Consider the following 23,441-nt stretch of genomic DNA (forward strand, 5'->3'; position numbering starts at 1 on the left):
ACTCAGCCAAGGTACTTTAAACCATTTCTCTTCCATTTTTCTCTTTCCATCGTGAAAGATCTGCAAAAGAATTACTCCATGCTTGTGCATCTCTTAAGATGGGAAACTTCCATCTTGGGTTTGCTGCAGACTTTAAGAATGACCTTTGTCTACTGACCTTTCTTTGACGAGTGCCCCTGCAGTGCCAACTAATATCTCCACACCCACTACTACCTCATCCAGTTTTCTACGTATAAGGATAAGCACATTTTAGATACAGATATCTGTATAATTATAAAATGTGATTTTCAGCTCTTTGATATACACATTGAAGATAATTATATTGTTCCACTAAAAGAGAATGTGGGTTCACAATTACAGTAGGCTAATGCTCAGAGACTTTTGTTGGGTGTGAGTGTTACTTTATCATATGATTTCCTCCCTTTTTAATATTTGTCTTATTGTCAGGAACTGTACTTGATGGACCTTCACTCTGAAGGTACATCTATGTTTCACACCATTTAGGGCAGCATGTGGGGTACATATTGTTACACGCCACAGTGTAAACCTAGGTATATCCACACTATGGTGTGTAGCTACACATGGCAGTGAAAGGCTCTGGCACTGGCAGAGGGACACTACACTGCTATTTTTAGCAGTGTAGATGGGAAGACATTGCTTGGGCAAGTAGAGAGCCATGTAGGTACATACCCAGTACATACCCTAAGGGTTCAGGCATACCTTTACTCACTTAAGCAGTGCCTCACTGTCTACACTGCTATTGATACCCATGCTGGGGGAGAGACAGGGGTAGCATATGTACTCTATGCACTCACTGCCTTAAGGAGTGAGAGGTGTAGATGTACTCTGAATTAATGACGCTTTTGTGTGGGTAATATTATTATTTAAGAACCATATTACAGTTTCATTAAATGTGCTAAAATATACTTGATGAAATGCTTCGAATTCATTTTTAGAGAGGCAAAATGATTTTCTTCTAGTTCTTTAGTTAAGGTTCTGAAAAAGTGGTTCAGAAACCCGAAATGAACAGCCAGTAATTCAACAAATTTATTTATTATAGACTGAACTATGTGCAAGGTGCTTTCCAAACACTAAAGATGGATGATCCTCACTCCGAAGACCGCAGAAGCTAAGAATACACAAGCAGAGAGAGTTTAAGGGAAGCGGAATAACAATAGGTAATTTAAAAAATCATTAGAATGTAATGAGAGATAGATTAATCTAACTTCTCGACACATTGTCAAGTGTCTAACTGCCTCTGGCAGAACATGCAGAAAAAGAAGTCAAAAACTCCTAATAGATACGTTGCAAATTTCTTGCTACACTTCCAACTAAAAGAAAAAGGCCTGTTATAGTTCATAAAAAGTTTGGCAAACACTCGTGCAAATTGATTTCCTTAAGTACTTTAAAAAAACTGAACTAGGACATCATTTGCCATGTGCAAATTCTGAAACAAGATTGAGTAACACATTTAATAGGACAGAGAAAATGACACAGAATATGACTGCACACAATAAAAGGGAGCTCTTTCAAAATGGTATGCAGAAGGAGACAGGCAGGGAGACTGGACTCCACGTATCAGGGAAATTGAATGGTCACAAGATCCCACACAGCTGGATGACAAACAGTTGCATTTATTGTATTTATTCTTGCTATTGCAGAAGAAAGAAATGTCAAAAGTGAGCTGGCAAAATCATTTTTGTTTTAGTGTCTAAAAGTGGTACATTTTCAAAGTGGTGCATGGGAGGTACCTGCACAAACCTTTCTTGCATATAGGGAAATTTCTGCAAGTCATAGATCTATTCATTCAAGACCCAGATAAAAGATTCTATGGTTGTATTATTTCTAGCTCCCAACATCTTGGTATGATAACTAAATTCTTTCTTAAACTCTCAATAGAAACTCACCCCATCTGGTCTGCCATCCGAGCCTGTGACAATCAAAATGTAGCGATCAGTGCTTTCTCTGTCCAAGGGCTTTCCTAAGGCAAGAAGTCCAGAACTAGTAATAAAACAAAACATTAAATTATGTTATATTACAATAGTCTGAAAAACCTGCAAGTTCTTTTGTGCCACTATTATGTTTTAGATGAAAGTTTTCCTTTCAGCAAATATTCCTTAAGCTTTTAGGATATATTATAATTGGGTGAAGGCTTTGGATGGGTAAATACTTGTAAAATGATGAGCCTATTTCTAATGCTTTATGGTTGCATATATGTATAATTTAGGATTAAAGTAGTGACCTGATGATGTACAGGATTATATAATAGATAGTCCCAAACTGAACACAAGGCGGTCATTCATTCAAAGGGTTTGTACTGCTGTCATAAACTACAAGAGAGAATCTCAAGCAGTATATTCATCACAGCAGATTTCTGATAGCTCTAACAGAAAAGCATTTAGATTATTTGTAATAAACTATGGAATGTCTCTCACAAGGATTCACTGAACGTTTTACAGAAAAGTTTACTTTTCCATTCATTGCATAAGTGTACTGAATGAGTGTGCAATGAGTCAATTCTTTTTCAGTGCTCACCAGTACAGGTACTGTATTTCCTAGTAATAAAAGATTGTCACCAGTGCCTGTGGTGTATAAAGGAGAATAAATCAACCTACTGCATTTAGGCCATGAAAGAACTTGTGCTGTTCCAAAGCACTACAAAACAAAAATGGATGTAAATAGCAAAGACAAATAAAGCAGAGTAGGATTTGTCCCAGATCTCCATGGTCAGGAGCCTGAATAACTTCTTGAACTGCTTTGTGGTGCCAAGGAACAAGAACAGATACTCATTGTGGACTAACACTCATAATCATCACAAAATTAGCAGTTAATCCTCATTTTATAGGCAGGCTCATCTCTATTTCATCTTGGGTGATACAGCTATTTTTCTTGTAGCTTTCCCACAGTCTGTAAGAACCGCCATAGAGAATCAGACCTGAGATAAATCTAGTCCAGTATCCTATCTCTGACAGTGGCTAGTACCCAATGATTTAGAGGTAGGTAAGAGCACCACAGCAGGCAGATGTGTAGTAATCTGTCCCCCACATTTGGTCTCAGCTTGGTATTTAATAGTTAGAAACTGTCTTAAACTCTGAAGCATGATGTTTAATATCCCTTCCACAATTTTTTGTCATATTTAATGACGACGACTCTGGATACTCTTGTTATCCATATAAACACCTAATCCCTTCCTGAATCTTGGTAAATTCTTGGTCTCAATGAGAATGTGCCAGTGTGTTCCACAATTTAATTATATATTGTGTGAAAAAAGTATTTCCTTTTATCAGTTTTGAATTTCCCACCTTTCAACTTCATTGAATGTCCCCTGGTTCTTCTCTTATGAAACAGGGAGAAGAGACAGACATTCCCCATCTACCTTCCCTGTTCCATGCATTATTTTATAGATGTTTATCATGTCCCCTCCTATTCATTTATTTCTGAGGTAAAGAATCCCAGGCTCTCTCTCCATATGAAAGTTATTCCATGTCTTTGATCATTCTCATCACCCTTAGAACTCCTTCTAGTATAGCAATATCAATTTTAAGATGAGGTGAACAGAATTGCACACAGCATTCCAGATGAGGCCACCACATTTATTTATATAAAGGTGGTAATAATATTAATCATCCCAGTCCTTATGCAACCTAATATCTTGTTAGTTTTTTTGACCACAGCTGTACACTGAGCAGAAGTCTTCATTCAGCTATCTATAATGACATCCAGGTCTCTTTCCTGAGTTGGAAGGGTTAATTTAGAACCCTGCAAGATGAACTAGTAGTTTTGTTTTGTTTTTCCCTTCCATCACGCATTGCTTTGCATATAATGGAAAAGAATTGCCTTTGCCATCATGTTGCTCATTCACCGAGGTTGTCTAGGTCTCTCTGAATCTCTCTCAGTCCTCTCCTGTCCTGACTAACTTAAATAACTTTGCGCTATCTACAAATTCTGCTACCTCACTACTCCTCCCCACCCTGCCACTTTCCTGATAATTAATACATAGATAAACAACACAGGACCTAGTACAAACTTTCAGGAACCCTGCTGTTAACCATTTTCTACGATGAAAATTGACCATTAATCCTAGTCTTTGTTTTCTATCTCCAAGCCTGTTTTTGATCCATGACAATATTTTGCCTCTCACCTTATGACTGGTTAGCTTCTTGAGTATCTCTTGTGCAGTAACTTGTCAGAGGCCTTTTGGAATCTAAATAAATGTCTACCAGATCTTCTTTATCCACTATTTTATTGACACATTTGAGAATTCTGAGAGATTAGTTTTCCTTTTCAGAAGCTATGCTGGTTATCATATTGTGATCCTCCAAGTGTTTTCTTATTCTTTTTTTATTGATCATTTCAAACAGCGTGCCAAGTACAGATGTAAGGCTTACAGTATATAACTAACTGTATCAATCTTAGAGCCTATTGAAAATACAGGTATAACATTTGCTATCTGTAATCCCATTTGTTGTTTTTAAAGAGGTATTGCACATTTTTATTAGTTGCTCAGCCAGTTCGTAGTTAAGATCCATCAAACCTCTTGGATTTATATAATCTGGGTTTTTATATTATAAATTTGCTCCAGCACCTCCTCTTCTGACATGTCACTCTCCAAGAGCACTCCTCTTTATTATCAGAAAGGAGAAGGTCAGGGTAGGAAGCTCCCCAACATCCTTGGCGGTGAAGACTAAAGTCTATTATGCCAGCACTCTATCTTTGGTCAGCAGGTTAGAGCAAGCAGACACTTTTAAGTGAATACTAATAGGGTTCAGTGGAATAAGAATAAGTGGGAAGTATTAGGAGCTCTTCCCTAAGATCAAGTGACTGACCTCTAAGATAATATCCAGTCTCAATCATCATGATAGAGGGAATTTGAGGAAGGTGTTAAATCATATGTCACTCATGGCTACAAAAAAACCCCCAAATGCTAAGGTGCATGAATGTCTCTAGTAGCTTCTTTCAGAAAAGGAAAGAACATCAAATCAGATTGACTCAGCAATAACTTATTTCCAGAATTTTACTAAACAACTAAGGGAAACATGCATTAATACTCTATATCTTACTTCCACTTCTCTAATCTCATGCACTGTTCTCTGCACGGGGCCACTAAACTTGGGAATTCAATTAGTAATTATACTCATCTTATTAAAGACCATTTAACTTTTAACCTAATTTTTTTATTTCAATATTTTATAAATCTGAAAAGTGGAAACAGCAGTGAATGTCCTGGGATGGCAATTTGCCCCCTTCCAACGTTTTAAAAAGGTCAGATGTCGATGAATAGGCACAAAAGAGAAAACCACTCACTGCTTTTAAATAGTACACATAACCCCAACTGCCTTTTGTAATGAATTAGCCATCATCTCAATGTAATAAAACAGCTTAAAATAAAGGTTTAAGAACACTCTAATAAAATCTAAACAGAAGGAAATTGGATTTGCATGTTTTGCTCATGTTCAACGTGAATGCTTCCCATTATGAAATTTGTGCTTTTATTGTGATAAAATGTTAGTACAGATAACCTGTTAAAATACATTTCATGATTGGGCTCTGAAAGAAAAGCATACTTGTGACAAATAAAATGTCCACAAGAAATAGTGCTCCAATAACACTACACTACAGCTGCAGGCTCATTTATCACCTGTGAATTTTAGACTTAAAATGAACAGGAAAACATAAGCTGTTTTGCTTTTTTTTAATTCCAGTGTGTACCATACTGCCCTATTCCAGGCAGTCTTTTTACCTCTCTAACATTTGTAATACATCTTTTCTAGATAAGCTATGTAGATAACTGAACATACTTGAAGAAATGGTTTAATTATAAGATATTGTGTTGTACTCAGGTCAAATGGACTGTATGCATTTCAGTTTCATGTATTCCATTGTCATTCCTTGGCTTTAGTCAAATATCCATCACTTTCCATGGGGAGCTAATGAAGTTCCTAATTATCTCAGATCAGATTCAGATTTTAGTTGCCAGAGGAGACAGAACTGAAGCTTAATTAAAAAGGCTACTATGTTAATCCTTAGAATGGAGGCATTATCTAGTGAGTTAGTGAAGTGAATGCTAAAGGAGATATACTGTACACAGTTAAAAAACGGTTAATTGATAAAGCACTAAGGGACTAGACCATTTCTGGAGTCACAGAATGGGGTTCCCTCACCCTGGATTCTCACTGCAAACAATCCTTATGCATTCCAGTTGCAAGTTCATCACTAGGTGTTTTATTTACAATGTGCTTTATAAATATTTGCTCCCCACAGCATAAATAAGTATTTCCCCCAAATCTTTACCTATTGCAAACACACAGGACAGAAGAGAAAAGATCGCTCCTTTGTGAGATCCTGGGCTTCTCTAAGGCCCCGTCTACACTGGCAAGTTTCTGCGCAGTAAAGCAGCTTTCTGCGCTGTAACTCCCGAGGTGTACAGACTGCCAAGCCACTTAGTGCCCAGAAACTGTGAAGTTGTAGCGCTCTAAAAAACCCACCCCAACGAGAGGCGGTGCCACTGTAGACACCGTGGCAATTACAGCACTGCGATTGGCCTCTGGGAGGTGTCCCACAATGCCTGTTCTCACCTCTCTGGTCATCGGTTTGAACTCTATTGCTTTGCCCTCAGGTGATCAACTGTCCACCCCACCCCATACATTCCTTTGCAAATTTGAATGTCCCCTTCCTGTTTGCTCGGTGATTCATAGATTCATAGATTCATAGATTCTAGGACTGGAAGGGACCTCGAGAGGTCATCAAGTCCAGTCCCCTGCCCGCATGGCAGGACCAAATACTGTCTAGACCATCCCTGATAGACATTTATCTATGCGTGTAGTGGTCTCAGCGTATCTTTCCAGGTGGCCATGCCTGCTCCACACACCAGGCGATCCCCCTGGAGGAATGCCGAGCTGCTGGACTTCATCAGCATTTGGGAAGAGGAGGCTGTCCAGTCCCAGCTGCGCTCCAGCCATAGGAATTATGATACCTATGGACAGATTTCACGATGCATGATAGAAAGGGGCCATGACTGGGACTCACTGCAGTGTAGAAGTGAAGGAGCTGCGGAACGCCTACCACAAGGCACGGGAGGCAAACTGCCGCTTCGGTGCTGCGCCCACGAGCTGCCAGTTCTACAAAGAGCTGGACGCAATACTCAGTGGCGACCCCACGTCCACTGCGAAGGCCCCTGTGGATACTTCGGTGGCTCACCTGCCAGTCGAGGGTGGACAGAGCCAGGAGGAGGAAATCTTGGACAAAGAGGGGGAAGGGGACTCAGAGGCAGAGGATGACTTGGAGGCCAGAGATGCATCAGTCAGGAGCTCTTTTCTACCACGGAGGAGCCTAACCAGTCACAGCAATCGGATCTTGGTGAAGCGCAAACAGGAGAGGAGGCCCCTGGTAAGTGGATCTGATTTTGGGAATTGCTGAAGCGAGTTGTTGGGGGCAGGAGGGTTGGAGAAAGCAGGCTTGTCTTCCACTCCATGCCTAGTCTGAGTGGCGGAACAGATTGTTGATAGACTCCCTCACTTTATGGGAATCTCCCTCAGAGATCTCCAGGAAATTCTCATGGAGATACCGGGCAATCCGCTGCCACAGGTTCCTCGGCAGAGCTGCTTTGTTTCTTGCCCCATTAATGGTAACTTTCCCGCGCCACTTTGCCATCATGGGGGAAACCATTGCTGCACACAGGCGAGCCACATAGGGGCGGGGCGGAAGCCGCAGGCTTGAAGAAGACCCTCCCTTGATTCCCTGCTCACCCTCAGCAGCGAGATACACCTCTACCCCGATATAATGTGACCCGATATAACATGAATTCAGATATAACGTGGTAAAACAGCGCTCTGGGGGGGCGGGGCTGCACACTCCAGCGGATCAAAGCAAGTTCGATATAACGCAGTTTCACCTATAACGCGGTAAGATCTTTTGGCTCCCGAGGACAGCGTTATATCGGGGTAAAGGTGTATCTTCCATAATGATCACCGCCTGTGTAAAGTGTGAGGACAGGAATGATTATCAGGCCCCCCCTACAGTGCTGGCTCTACCCAAGAGCAACATGCCCAGTGTTGGCTCTCTACCCAAGAGCAACATGCCCAGCAGGGTCCGGGAAGAGTGATTTACCCTGCCCCTGCGGCTACTCACCATTTTGGGGGTCTTGTGGCTCATGTGTGCTTTCCTGGGGTCAGCCAGTTAGTGACAGGTGTGTGAGTACTGGCTGTGTTTTAAAACACTGAATCAGTGTTGTCTGTGTTGCAAACAATACTGCTTCTGTAAAATGTTGCATTTAAACTTCACAGAGATGACCTTGGGAGCCCAGCCTCCCTCTTTGTTATCAGCGGCAGAAGGGCTGTGCAGAATTAGAAAGCGGCCAAGGAGAACTAAGGAGGACTTTCTCCGTGAGTTTATGATGCACTCTGCTGCTGAGAAACAGGAATTGAAGGAGTGGCGGGAGAGCGAGAAGAGGGACCAAAAGGAGAACGCAACACACCAGAAAGAAGCCACAGAGCAGCTCTTAAACATTATGGAGGACCAAGTGGACACGCTTCAGGCGATACTAGCTCTTCAAACCGAGTAGCTCCGTGCCTGCCCTCGCCTGAAGCTGCTGTCGCAATACTCTTTCCCATGCGCCCCCCCCACACACACACACACACTGCCAACACACTCTTATCAACCTCCTGGCTCCACTCTCTACCGGCAGCATTCCACTCCTCCCTCCTCACAGTCCAGCACTGTGGAGTCCGACTACCCACTGCACTCAACACCCATCCCTCTGCAGTTTGGCCCTGCTGAAGTACAGCACCTGCTGCATTGTACTCCAAAGGAGAAGGTTGGGTATGATCCCTGGACATACACAAATCTGTAGCCATCCCAGGACCACTCCTGCTCTTGAGACCTTCCCTTCCCCTATCCTCCTCCCTGCTGATGAATTTTTTTGTTGGAGTCTCTACTCTAGTTGTTGTCTTTTAAAAAAAGAATTGTGTTTGTTTGAAAGCAATCTTTATTTTATTACGTGAAAGCAAAAAGAGCACTGCAAAGCAACATACAATTATGTTAAGGCCCCTTCTTGCACCATGTGCACCAATCACCTCCTAGCATTACAAGCACTGCAATCCCGAGCATAGCAACAAATATTAGTGGCTTTCAGCTTCAAATTGCTGCCTCAAGGCATCCCTGATCCTTATGGCCCCACGCTGTGCCCCTCTAATAGCCCTGGTCTCTGGCTATTCAAACTCAGCCTCCAGGTGCTGAGCCTCTGCGGTCCAGCCCTGAGTGAAGCTTTCACCCTTCCAGCATGAAGCTATAAGCATAGGAATATTGTCATCAGCCATGTCCAGCTTCCCATACAGGCATCGCCAGCAGGCTTTTAAACGGCCAAATGCACACTCAACAGTCATTCTGCACTTGCTCAGCCTGTTGTTGAACCACTCCTTGCTGCTGTCAAATTGCCCCGTGTATGGCTTCATAAGCCACGGCATTAAGGGGTAGACGGGGTCTCCCAGGATCACAATGGGCATTTCAACTTCCCCTATGGTGATCTTCTGGTCCAGGAAGAAAGTCCCTGCTTGCAGCTTCTTGAACAGGCCAGTGTTCCGAAAGATGTGTGCATCATGCACCAGCCTGCGTTAATGTCTGTGAAACGCCCACGGTGATTCACAAGTGCCTGGAGAACCATTGAGAAATACCCTTTGTGATTAATGCACTCTGTGGCTACTTGGTCTGGTGCCAGAATTGGAATGTGCATGCCATCTATCGCCCCTCCACAGTTAGGAAAGCCCATTTGTTCAAAGCCGTCCACAATGTCATGCACGTTGCCGAGAGCCACGGTCTTTTGGAGCAGGATGCGATTAATGGCCCGGTCGACTTTCCCACTCCAAACTGGTTACCGACCGATTGGTAGCAGTCTGGAGTAGCCAGCTTCCACAATGCAATCACCATGTGCTTCACCAGCGATAGGGCAGCTCTCATTCTCATGTCCTTGAACGCAGGGTTGGGGCGAGCTCATCACACAGTCCCATGAATGTGGCTTTCCTCGTGCGAAAGTTCTGCAGCCACTGTTCGTCATCCCAGACGTGCATCACAATGTGATCCCACCACTCAGTGCCACAAGCAATCTCGTGACGTAGCTACTATATGTGGCGAGATCAATGTCGCACTCCTCTTGCCTTTGCAGTTTAAGGAATAACTCTACTGCTACTCGTGACATGTTGGTCAGAGCAAGCAGCATACTGGTCAGCAGTTCGGGACCCATTCCTGCAGCTCGAAAGAGGCAGGGCAGTACACAAACTGTTGAAAGATGATGCCAAATGCAGACGGAAGCACAGGGATTTCTGGGATGTGAAGCAATGTATCATGGGGCATTGGGATGTCCCACAACCCCCTCCGCCTTCTCACAAGTCTTAGTGGCAAAAGAGAAAGAGGTGCTCTGTGGGATAGCTGCCCAGCATGCACCACTCCGAATACCGCTGCAAGTGCCGCAAGCGTGAACACACTATTGCACAAGCAGCTGTCAGTGTGAACACACAACAGCTGTTTTCCTTCTGCACTCTCTGACCAGCACTATAACTGCCAGTGCTGTAACTTTGCCAGTGTAGACGTGCCCTAACCCTTCCTTCCAGCTTTCTCTACTCACTTCTGTCTCACGCTGCCTCTCTTTCAACTGTTTCCAGTTGAGAAGCAGAATCACCCAATTAATTAGCTGGTCATTTAGTACTTAAACTATTACCGCATCAATTCACCCCACTGTGTGGTTACTTCCAAAGGGCACATAGTGGTGAGTCAGCCTTACTCACACTCACAATTACCTAGATTAGAGAGACAAGCTGGTTGAGGTAATATCTTTTACTGGACCAACTTCTGTTGGTGTGAGAGGCAAGCTTTGAAGCTTCCACACAATTACCTAAATTGAAACGTATGAAAAAGCTTCCTATTTAAGGACCTCATCCTTCTCCAATTAAAATAAATGGGAGACTTTCAAGTAATTTCAATGGTCTTTGGCTTGGGTCCTAAGTGCATCTGGGCTCTTAAGAAAAGTATCTAATGTAAATGACTTGGAACAATAAAAAGATTCTTGGAACAATCGCAGGGACATGCTGCTATTCCTATATTGTGCTCTTACTCCACCATAATCAAATAGCATTTGACTTGGCAGAACAAGTCAAGATTGGATGTCCTTTCTAAAAGATAGACTCTACATCAATCAATCTGGTTTCACTGAATTAGTGGGTGATGTGGCCTATGTTATGAAGGAGGTCAGACTAGGTGATAATGATTGTGACCTTAAAATCTATGAATATCTATAAGAGGCTATGAGACGTCACTCCTATGTCAAGAACATGTAGATAACACTAACTATATATTTTGCTGACCATCAATACATTTTCTGCACAAGATGTCTCAATGCCTGGAAAAAATCAGTGGATGGAGAAAGAGAACTTAGCTCATACTCAGTCCAGAAAAGACAGAAGTGACGATGGTACGAAGGGGGATATTCTTCAAAGAAATTTGACAATACTCTAACAACAGACCACACACCATGAAAGATGGAAAAACTTAGTGGCTATACTGGACTCTTCACTATTCTTGATACACAGATGGTTACAGTTGCGTGGATTGCCTTTTATCTTAAGATGGCTAGGAAAGCACAACTTTTCCTCTCTAAGGACCCAGTCACTCTAAGGACCCAAGCTTTTATCATTGTACCAGAGACTCTATACAACTATGGTATGGAGGCTGCTGCTGGGGTAGAATGCACAGCCAATCACCCAAGCAACTAAGCTGTCTCGGGCATGGACTGCCTTTTTGTCCTGTATTTGTATCTTTTTGTCCTATATTTGTACAATGCCTAGCACAATGGGTCCTAGTCCATAAGTGGGGCTCCTAAATGCTATGTTAATAAAATAAAATAAAATACTAAAAACTAAAGTGTTGGGTTCCTGTGGGAGCCAGCTTAGAGAGACTATGTAAACAGACAAAATGAGGCTACCAAGTGTCTACACTGGAGCCTCTGTGGCAAGTATGCATTTTAAAGAACCGTGCAGTGTTACAACCACCAAATTGAAAGCACACTCGAGGAGGCTAAGATTCTAAGGGATCTGGCAATTGTCACATTGCGGGCAAATGGGATTGATAGTTGTTGTAAAAAGAAGACAAACAACACCATATGAATTGAGGTGCCAAAGCAGCAGACAGAAACATAAAAATGAAAAAAAAAGAGAAGATAGTGAAGTATGAAAGTAAAACTATTATGAAAACTAGAACAAAAACGATCCTAGTGATTACTGGAACACTTGGTGTGAATCTTAAGGGTATGAATGAGACCTCAAGAACATGACAGGAGTGCAAGACATCACAATCGGTGATGTCCAGAAGACAGCACTCTCAGGCAGAGCAGAATTTTAAGGAAAGTAAAAGGCAAACAAGTGAACTTGAACAACTAAAATGCTGGAATTCTGCAGAGGTTTAAACAAAACATCTGAGTACCCAAACCTACAGAGTTGATTCGTGGTCAGGATTTATTGGTGACTCCTGGAGATAAATGTTAAACAGTAGCTTTTCCCTTTTTATGCTTAAATATCTTGTATGTTATGAAGGGTATTTGTTTAAAACAAAACAAAACATCCCTATGTGTAATACTGAGAAATAATAATAAGATGATGATTGATTGATTGATGATGATGAGAGCACAACACACTAGTTTCCCACAAATTCCAGTGTCTCCTAATTTGTTTCCTGACTGAATTCAAAATCTTAGTCTTGGTCTTAATCCAAAAAAATCTTCAATGAATTGATGTCATGAATATCTTAAATAGATTTGTGTCCAACAGGGACAATGCACCTGAAGACACACAGAATATGACTCTTAGGGTACCTGCAATAAAAAACCTGTGTCACCAAATCTCAGAGCCTGGGTCAGCTAACTCAGGTTAGCAGTGTTCAGGCTGCAGGGCTAAAAACAACAGTGTAGATATTCAGGCTCGGACTAGAGCCCAGGCTCTACGCTGGTATTTTATAGCCTCACACCCTGAGCCCTGTGACCCTAAATCAGCTGACCCAGGCCAGCTGTGACCATGTCCATGGGTCTTTTATTGCAGTGGAGACAAACACTTAGATACTGAGGACCGAGTGTTGTGTAGCAAGTGACACCAACTTTGGAACTGTGTGCCAGTAGAGTTTAGACTACAGTCATAATAAAAGCCCACGGTTTTGATAAACGCTTGTTCCAGCAATGACTACCCTCACACATATATACATTGAAACCCTGGTAGTGGAAGGTGAAGTTAGTTAATGGCCACACCTGTGGGGTTTATTTCAAAAACAATGCAGGCCCTCCCCCAGAGGTTACAGCCTTGTAGGCATTTCTCCTGAGAACCAACACTCTCTTCAGAGCATGTCCATGATTGGAATGTAGGCAGTCATGCCAAGCAGTTGGAGCAGGAGTCAGGCCTCATGGCTAGCGCAGGAGTTGGTAGCTAGGAATCAGAACCCAGGGTCAGAACCAAAGTTGGGAGCAAAATGGAAGAGCCAAGGGTCAGAGTTGAAGTCAGGTGGGGTAGCCAATCGGGGAGCCCATTACCAATTACCTTTTTACATAATGTTGTTAGTGCTTAGAGACCAAGGTAAAGGTCACCTAAAAAATACATTAAATTTAGATTAGCTGATCCCATCCAAACATTAGGGGTTGAACTTTAATGGATCTATTGTCTTTTATTTTGGTATATTCACATTGGTGTAAGGAAGTCTCTGCAATTCTTCACTTACTCCTTAAACCTGATTAAATTAGATTAACATATAAGCCCCTAACAAAAGCCCTCCTCTTCCCTCCACCCCTGCTTACTCTCTTCCCATTCTCTGCAAGGGGGAAGTCAGCTTACCCTCCCTTTCCCTTTGAATAGGAATAACATTTGGCAGAATGGCAGGATGTAAATTGCAGGCACATGAAAGAATGGGGGGCACTATCTGGTGCTTGTATCTAATAACATATCCTCTTCTTACTAAAATTAAGGAGATTTTCAACCTTAGGAAAAGCTAAATGTTTCCCATTTTACTGGTATCTGAAATATCTAGTTTTAAAATAATAGCTCAAAAAATCTTCCTTTTCATTACAGAGTAGTATTTTTCAAAGTTAGAAAGTAAGTAAAAATATCCCTTTCATTAGCAAAAGGCTGACAACTTTAAAGGCATCTAATTAATCCCAGGTCACTCTTGTAAATGGAATGTTTCCACTTCAATAGGTTTTAGCTAGTAAAATGTTTAAAATAAATAAATAGTCCCCTGTGTAAAATTTCAGAGCTCAGTATCACCGAGTGAGCTCTCATTAACAGCTAAGAGCTGAACAACAAACAGCTGAACACCTCTGATTAGGAGTCGTTTCTCTTGCTCACAATCTATATATTCATTTGACAGAAGAATTAAAAATTCAGTTCTAACGGGTTTTCCACTTACGTTTCAGAGAGATTAAAAACATGTTGAGGATCTCCATTTTGGATGAGGTATCTTATTGGGTCACCCTCTCGATCAGTGGCCTTCAGAAAAACAATCAAAATAATATGTTATAGTCATAGATGCTAACAAAGCTGGTTAGTGCTGTTCAATCTAGATGCTGTAAAATTAACCTTCAAAATCAACCCATTGAAGTATTAAGTATCTTTTCAAGAGGAATCAGTGCTTACTGTTTCCATTTTATCAGCTATGGCTGTATGTGCAGTATTCACTATGCAGTTGCATCACATCAATATTCTGAACACATACAAAAATATTTTATTTTAAATATACACTTTCAAATTATTACCACCAGTATGAACAAGTAGCATATGAAATTTATGATTTATTTAAGTACTTATGTTTTCTATTATTTTTAAGGGCTGTGCAAATATATTCTGATTGGACCAAATCCTGACATTTCCTTGACAACCCTCAGGGAGGGACTTTTCCCCTATTCTTCTCGTCCAGATACTTTACTTTCTGGTTGTTTTGTTTGCCATCTTTCTCAATCCTTTTGCTGATGTTTCTCTAACTGACCCTCACCCCTGAATCACAACCCTTCTGACTTTTCTTTCAGGTTCCTGGGGCATCCCGGAAGATCAGGATGAGAACCAGAAACTGTGCTAATAACAATACTTTCAAAAAATGATTTCACAATAATAATTGTCCATGCCGTTGTTACCTTCCCTGGGCAAATTTTAATGCCCTAAAAAACAACGTTTGAAACAACTGATTTGATATTTAGATTAACAGAACTGCTCTTGAAATTGTTTCCATGAACCTGAACTTCACATGTTGAGTGGCTGTTTTAAGAAGAAAAACAACAAGAAACTTGACGTGTGAATTCTTGGAATTTGCAAACCAAGCACATACCAGAAGATAACTACTGAATAAGCTCTGCAAACTGCACAAATACTTTTCTCTCAAAAGCTGTCCAAGCAAACTTGAAAGAATGTTGACATTAATAAACATCTCTCGTAACTGGTTTAAAAATAGAAGATAGTTTACATAATTGACAAGATTTTAGTGTAAGTTAGGAAGAATACAAATGCTGTGAAAGGCCAGAAGAATTTAATTCTATTTTCTACATCCTCATAATAGTTTTTTTTTTAAAAACTTATATATAGTCTGCAAAAAAACTAATGTTATTAGTAGACCCATTTATAAAAGTGAAAAACAAAAGGGGATTTCTTTTGTTTTTTTTGTTTTCGCTGAAAGATTGTGATGGTAAAACTCATAATCATAGAATATTAGGGTTGGAAGAGACCTCAGAAGGTCATCTAGTCCAATCCCCTGCTCAAAGCAGACCAACACCAACTAAATCATCCCAGCCAAGGCTTTGTCAAGCCGGGCCTTAAAAACCTCTAAAGATGGAGATTCCACCACCTCCTTAGGTCACCCATTTCAGTGCTTCACCACCCTCCTAGTGAAATACTGTTTCCTAATATCCAACCTAGACTCTCCCCACCCATGCCGCAACGTGAAACCATTGCTTCTTGTTTTGTCATCTGCCACCACAGAGAACAGCCGAGCTCCATCCTCTTTGGAACCCCCTTCAGGTAGTTGAAGGCTGCTAACAAATCCCCCCTCAACTGGTAACTGATGATGGGCTGCAGTGGGGTCCAACCTTTTGAGCCTGAGGGCCAAACATTATTTTAAAAAGTTCAAGAGGCAACAATCAATCTTTTGAGGCAGTACAAATCAAGCAGATACACAGTTTCCCTGCTGGTGATTCCTCTGGCATGGGGGAATCTCCATCAGGTATAGAGCTGACAGAGTAGGCTCCTAAATATTCTTCCCAAAGCCCTTGGCACAAGGTATGTGTTGGCTTTTGGGTGAAGAAGTGGCTGCATTTCCTTGTGTTCTGGCAATCCCAAGATGGCATATGATCTCTGATGGGCTTCAGACATTTGACACAAGTTAGATCCGCTCTTGAGCCTCTCGGCTCCACCAGTTTTGCCACATTTGACTGCCCAAAGCGTAAGTATCTTTACACTTTTTTCCCATGCTGCCCTTTTTGTATAAAGCAGCAATCACAGACTGCTCTGTAAGCCACTACCCTCTCCTCTTTCAAATATCTCTTTAAGAGAAGAATTGGTTGGGAATTTTTTGACAATTTTTGGGGGTCAAAAAATGATGATCAGTCAAAATGAAATCTGTTTGATGAAACTGTAATTAAGAAAGGTTTCTCAGGTCCAGGAAAAAAAAAAAAAAAAAAAAAAAAAAACAAGGGAGAGACCCCAGAATAGCATATAGCCAAGTGGGTAAGGCATTCACTCTGCCTGATTGAGATGGAGGACTTCAGTAAGGGTCTCCCACATCCCAGGTGAGGCCTCTAATCACCATGTTGTTGGCTATTCAGGGATGGGTCTCTCTCAAACACCCCTGTTGGAGTTCTTTCACTTTGCATAAATAATTACAGTCCTCTCCACTGAAACTGTCCTCTTCCTTTCCAAGTGTAACAGTCTCTTTCCCATACTCATCCGCCTTAATCTGTCTGCTGCCTTTGACACTCTTGAGCACCAGTTTCATTTTAATGTTCTCTTTTTTTTTTTTTTGGACTTCTATGTTTCTGCCCTTTCCTGGTTTTTTTGCCTGTCTTGATGACTGCTTCTTCAACCTTAGCTCTGATGGATCCACTTCCTTCTCTTTCACTTTGTTTGGTGTTCCCAGAGGTCTATCCTTTGTCTCCTCTACACTCATCTCCATGTCAGGGAGCTGGACAATAAAATTTCATTTTTTTAAGCAAAAAATGGGGAAAAATTATCTGACAAAAATTGTTGTGGAAAACGCCATATTTTTAAGAAGCTCTAATATTCAATTAATTTCCATGGTCTCCAACATCATTTTTATATTGATGAGTCTTAAATCTCTCTCTCTACACACCTAACATTTTCCCCTCTGTCTGGCATCACATCTCTTAACTGTCACTGTTTTTCTGTTACTTTTCAGAACCCTTTATGTTTCCCCATCATAGTTGACAAATTCACTATCCTGACTGTCGATCAAATTTGCAACATTGGCAGCTTTTTTCCCCCTTCTCTTCTTGAATCCAGACTCTCACACACAAGAAACAAAGACACTCCCCCTTTCCCCAATAACTTGGAAATGCACTTATTACTGATTTGGTAGGTTCGTATGTGCTTCTTTAAAATGCACAAGTAATAGCAAAATAAATTATGTATGATCTTAATCAATTACATTCAAATAAGTACATCATGTAAAAACACAAAGAAAACTGAAGATTCACAACCCAATAAAAATCATCTCTCTCTAAATTTGGATCAGCTGATTAAATAAAATTGTATTTTGACACCTGTATATTTCAAGATCAATTAAATGCACCCATTTTGCCACCCCTAGAGAATAACTGCCTGCTGCCTGCTTGTAGAGCACACCTCAATAAGATGGTAATTGCTCTATTCCTGTTTATCGAAATCTCAAGAAAATGAGAACATTTGCATACTTAAGCTTTAATCAACAATGGCTGGCAGAATGTGAAGTAATAAACAGCTTCTAGGCATGCAATAAACGCAGTCTTATTTACCAAATAACACAGTGGGGATTATTTATTGCTGCGTTACTTAAGGTAATCTTGATTGTTGCTATTAAAATACCAGTTGTAATCAACTGGGTACATTTTAAAATATGTGGAGTTAGCATACAAAATAAATTGGACTTTCCTTCATGTGTGTGTTAATAGAAGGAACTGACAATTAGAATATCCAATAAAGTGGAATTTTTAAGTGTATGTAGCTATTGGGTATATTTGAAATATCGAGGATTACTTATTAGGAGTTGAAATACATTGCAAGGCCTTAGGAGTCACATAGTTCAGAAAAAAATTAAAGAACCTGCTCTCAAAAGAAGCTGGTCTTTCCTGGCTATTGTCATCATAATCTTGTGTCAAAAATTAACAAAAGTGAATTAAATGAACAAGGATTTAAAATGTGGTTTTTTTGTTTCCAATACTTCTCACTTCCATCCTACCAAACAAAACAAGGTCTCAATCCTACAAACAATTATGCATGTGCTTAACCTTTAAAATCACAAGCAGTCTCTTTGATCTCAATGGAAACGACACATGTTCAAGACAAACAGACTTTGGACAAATTTTATTAGATATATTTGTGATTTAACCATTAAATATTTTGCTTAAATATTGCAATATCTTATTTGAATTTAATAATAAAATATTACACATATGCCATGCTGTGTGTCAGGATACACATTATACAATACAAAGTTATAATTTGAATGTATATTATAATAAGGTGTTTTTTTTAATTTTCAAAGCACTGTTCTTTAATAATTAGAATGTTTTATGCTCTTTTCAAAATATCCTTAGTGATAATATCTGGGGATCTCTGGTACGTAATGGGAGTGTGGCCATGGCTAGCTACACCATCTAAATGCTCCCCTCCATAGCTGACCAAGTCACTGAGAAGGGATTTAAGGATCATGACTTTTTCATGCCCCCTTTGGCATGGCTAATATCACCCCTTCTCTACAAATGTAATTTAGGCCTGACATGTTTTCCTAAAGATAATTTTAACTAGATTAAATAAACCCTTGTTTTAAATTTCTGATTACAAAACTTGATATTACAATGCAACATTTACAAACAAATATTGAAAATTAATTTGGAAACTTTGGGAAAAGGGCAATGCTCATTTCAACACTCTATTTACTTTTTCAAAACTGTGTTTGCATTATCCAATATCCTAAAACTAGCTAAGGTTTGCTACTTACAAGATAACCTGAGCCTCAAGGATTGCATATTCCTGCATTAGAGCAGCTGCCAGTTTAATGCCTATTCCTGATTCAGCCTGCTGCTGGCTCCCTTTTTTCAATGCTTTCAGAGACAACTAGCTTATGATTGGCTATGAAAATTATCCAAAAGAGCTGGGCTGTGTAATTCTAAAACACACTACAGGCAGTAAAAGTGTGCCAAAAGGTAACTTTCAGTGTTGGGCTAAATTATTTGTCCTCTCTCAGTGTGGGTGTTTGTGTCTGTTTAACCATCCATAATTATGCTAATCTTTTGTCAGGGGTTCAGCACACTATTTAACAGAAAGTTTCCCCATGCATCTGCATGAATCAGACTCAGTTAAAGTTCCTCTATTTCATTCTGGTTTAGAACATTTGTTTTCAATAAATTTACTGAAAATGGCAAACATACAGAGCCATATCCTCTGATGAGTATCGTAGCTCCATTCAGTGGAGCTCTATTGAATTATGCTATTTATACCAGCTGATGATCTAGTCCACTGTCTCTGATTCTATTCCTTTGAGCATCTGCATTCTGTTGAGGTAACCAGACTATGGTATGTGGGCCTCATTCACTACAGACTGAGTTCTCGGGTCAAAATTGTCCAAGCAATACTAGTAGGACTGTCAATTAATTGCAGTTACGGCATTTGATTAAAGCAAAACAAATTAATTAGATTAAAATTATACTTGTGATTAATCGCAGTTTTCATCATACTGTTAAACAATAATAGAATACCAATTAAAATTTATTATAAATATTTCTGAATGTTTTTCTACATTTTCAAATATATTGATTTCAATTACAACATAGAATACAAAGTGTACAGTGCTCACTTTATATTATTATTTTTATTACAAGTATTTGCACTGTAAAAATGATAAACAAAAGAAATAGTATTTTTCAATTCACCTCATACAAGTCCACTCAGTCCTACTTCTTGTTCAACCAATTGGTAAGGCAAAAAAGTTTGTTTACATTTATGGTAGATAATGCTGCCCGCTTCTTATTTACAATGTCACCTGAAAGTAAGAACAGGTGTTCGCATGGCATTGCTGCAGCTGGGGTTGCAAGGTATTTACAAGTCAGATATGAAAACATTCTTATGCCCCTTCACGGTTCGACTTGTAGGCGCTTAAATTTTACTTTGTTTTGTTTTTGAGTGCAGTTATGTAAAATAATAATAATTCTACATTTGTAAGTTGCACTTTCACGATAAAGAGATTGTACTACAGTACTTGTCTGAAAATGAGCACGGTATATTTTGTATTCTATGTTGTAATTGAAATAAATATATTTGAAAAATGTAGAAAAAACATCAAAAATATTTATAATAAATTTAAATTGGTATTCTATTGTTGTTTAACAGTGTGATTAAAACTGCAATTAATCATGACAATTTTTTAAACCTCACGATTAATTGCAATTCTTTTAATAGTTTGACAGCCCTAAATGCTATCTCTTACTATTTTGCACTACTGAGTTTTAGTTACCCAATGACAACAATTAGCACAAACTCCATTTGGGATAAATACATTCAGGCTAAGTTTTTTAAATGAGCCTAAGAGAATTAGTTGCCTAAATCCAATTGGGATAGGGATGCCTATTTCTTTTAGGCTTCTTTAAAAACTCCAGCCCAGATTTATTGAAAAACTCATGGTTTTGTGCTGCATTTATTACAAGGGCCTGATTCTACAACAGCATAAAAATAGCAAACTGAGAAGAGAATCAGGCTCAAAGTGAGTATATTATAATGATTTCACATACTGTATTCTATCTAGACACACAATAAGGCTACATCCACACTATGAGCTAGAGGTGTGATTCCCAGCTCACATACACATACACATGCCTACTGGGTTGAGGAAGGTTTGCACTTGGCACAGCTAAGCCACGCTGCTGCTTCCTCTGCCTGTGCTGCTAGTGGCTGTATGACTATTTCCATTTGCGCTAGGTCTCACTGAGGTAGCATATGTGTACGCAAGCTGGGAATCACACCCACAGCTCATAGTGTAGACATAGCCTATATGTAGTGATACAACATATAACGACTTTTGGAGTCATGTAAGGAACTGCAGGACCACATGGAATTGCATTTTACATACATCTGGGACCACCTCAGCTGTACCCTGCCCACTAATCCATCTACTCCATTGCTAACTTCGGAGCACCTTCAAATAGCAGCAATTAAAAACACACACACACACACACACACACACACACACATTTCCTTCTTCCTTCCCTAAATGTGGAATTACCTCCCAAAATCACATGCCTCAGAGGTAAAGCCCTTTTCCACTGACAGGTTCAGTGGTCCAATACCATGACTGCTCAGGAACAGAAATAGGAATTTTAAACCACTAGAAAGAGAGAAGATTCTCAGCTTCCTATCTGGAAAAGCTTGTTGATTCTGGGCATAGTAGGTCCCGAGTTATGAGACATCAGAGGACTCTAACTGGGACATTGAACATTTTGCCTCTGGGTCACTGGTTCAAATCAAGCTCCAGTCAGCAGTGTCTGAAAGTAATTACACAACTGAATAGTCATAATACATGTGAAACAATGAGCTGTTAGTGTCAGTGAACTTCATAGTGGGCAGATACAATAAACACAACTGGCCTCCTTTTTGGCAGTATCAGCAGAGAGGCTAAGGAATCAATGGACACAGAAATGGACACATTTCTGTTGAGACTAGTGAATCATTATAGGGAAGTTTGCATAACCACTGTAACTGCCTGGTGGATAAATACAAGCCCTTCAATATCCAGGGCTTTTATGCTGACAACCTACACAAATATTAAATTCAATGAAAAGTTTAAATATAACCTATTATTCTTTATCACACTTCTGAGCAAAAGGCTGGTTAAAAGCTATGCATGAATATATTTTGGTATGATGGAAATCTGAAATGTTACAAAAATGCCAAGTCAGCATTTTCTTATGCGCTATGTCTTTGTTACGAAATAGATTTTAATCCTCACTTTGACCTCTACAGGAGGAGGACAGGACCCTGAGCATCACACATGTAAACAGAAGTAGCTGTGTAAAGGCTTACACTGAAGTATTCTGTACCTGCAAGTTTAACAAAATGGCACCAATTCTCATGGCCTCACTGATTTCAAGACTGTACATCAGCTGGGGAAAGCGGGGAGGGCTCTGATTGTTTGGAGGAAGTACCTCAATGTAAACAGTAGTGATGGAGCTCCTGCAACGACAGAAAAAGAACCAAATCCAAGTAAAATCAATTTAAAGCAGAATGGCAATATAACCTACAATTCCTATATCTATGGACTGCCTTCCCTAATCCTGTAGGTCACACAACCTCTCTCTCCTGCTCAAAACCCTTCTTCAAGTCTTACCTCTTCCTGCATTGTCTCAGAAATGACCCAGACTCCCATCTCAACCTATCAAAATCTTAAATATTTTTAAAAGGAACTAACTTGGTGTGTGCTTTGCAAAAATGAGCCCCCAAATCCCTGAGTCGTATTATGTCTTTTCTGACACAGTGTCAAATTCTGATACACTAATGCATGCTCCTCCATTGGGGGAAATCCTTGACTGGTGAAAGCCAGCTATGTTTCTTCGGGGATAGAAGACAGGGTGGCTGGAGGAGGGGACAGGGCTGGAACACAGAGCACTCTAGGTTATGGCTCCTCCAAATTAACACTGAGCGCCAAAATAGCCCACAGCAACTCCAGGATAAAGAGAATGGGAAAAGTGTCTTAGAGGCACCTTTCTCTTACATCTCAGTACAACTGAAGATCTAGCCTACACACTTTACTATACTACCAATGTCTACAATATCTCCATAACCATAAAGCAGTGCCTCGTTATCAGGAAACATATCACCTAGTAAGCAATCATTATACAGCAGGTTATTATTATTATTATTTAGTTTTTGTATTACTGTCGTGCCTAGGAGTCCCAGTATGACATTTTCCTCTGCATACACTAATTGACAGTCTTTAAATCTCCATTTTCTTTAGGGGGCTGAAGTAAAAGAAATCATGATTTGACAAACAAATATGTCTAAAACTGCTGGGAAGAAATCTGAACATGTACGTTTTCCAGAGGATATAAAATATGAATAGTTTAAAAATCTACTAAAAGGTACTCAGGAATATGAATTTTAAATCACTTTTTGTCAACTGAAGATAAGTTTAGTTAAATACAATAAAATACACATCACTAATCAATACTTCGT

The 23,441-nt window shown here is 40.0% G+C and overlaps 1 protein-coding gene across 1 annotated transcript in view; it reads right to left on the bottom strand.

Moving 5' to 3' along the window:
* PCDH15 (protocadherin related 15) overlaps positions 1–23,441 on the bottom strand; it is an 812,634-nt gene that overhangs the window by 283,861 nt on the left and 505,332 nt on the right. The window contains exons 14-16 of the mRNA XM_026651074.1: positions 22,310–22,442; positions 14,428–14,507; positions 1,908–2,001 (exon numbers count right to left, since the gene is read on the bottom strand). Coding sequence (XP_026506859.1) covers positions 1,908–2,001; positions 14,428–14,507; positions 22,310–22,442 — 307 coding nt within the window. The remainder of the gene's footprint in view (positions 1–1,907; positions 2,002–14,427; positions 14,508–22,309; positions 22,443–23,441) is intronic.

This window comes from Terrapene carolina, unplaced genomic scaffold (genome assembly GCF_002925995.2).
Source record: "Terrapene carolina triunguis isolate 2854851 unplaced genomic scaffold, T_m_triunguis-2.0 Scaffold95, whole genome shotgun sequence".
Taxonomy (NCBI): Eukaryota; Metazoa; Chordata; order Testudines; family Emydidae; genus Terrapene; species Terrapene triunguis.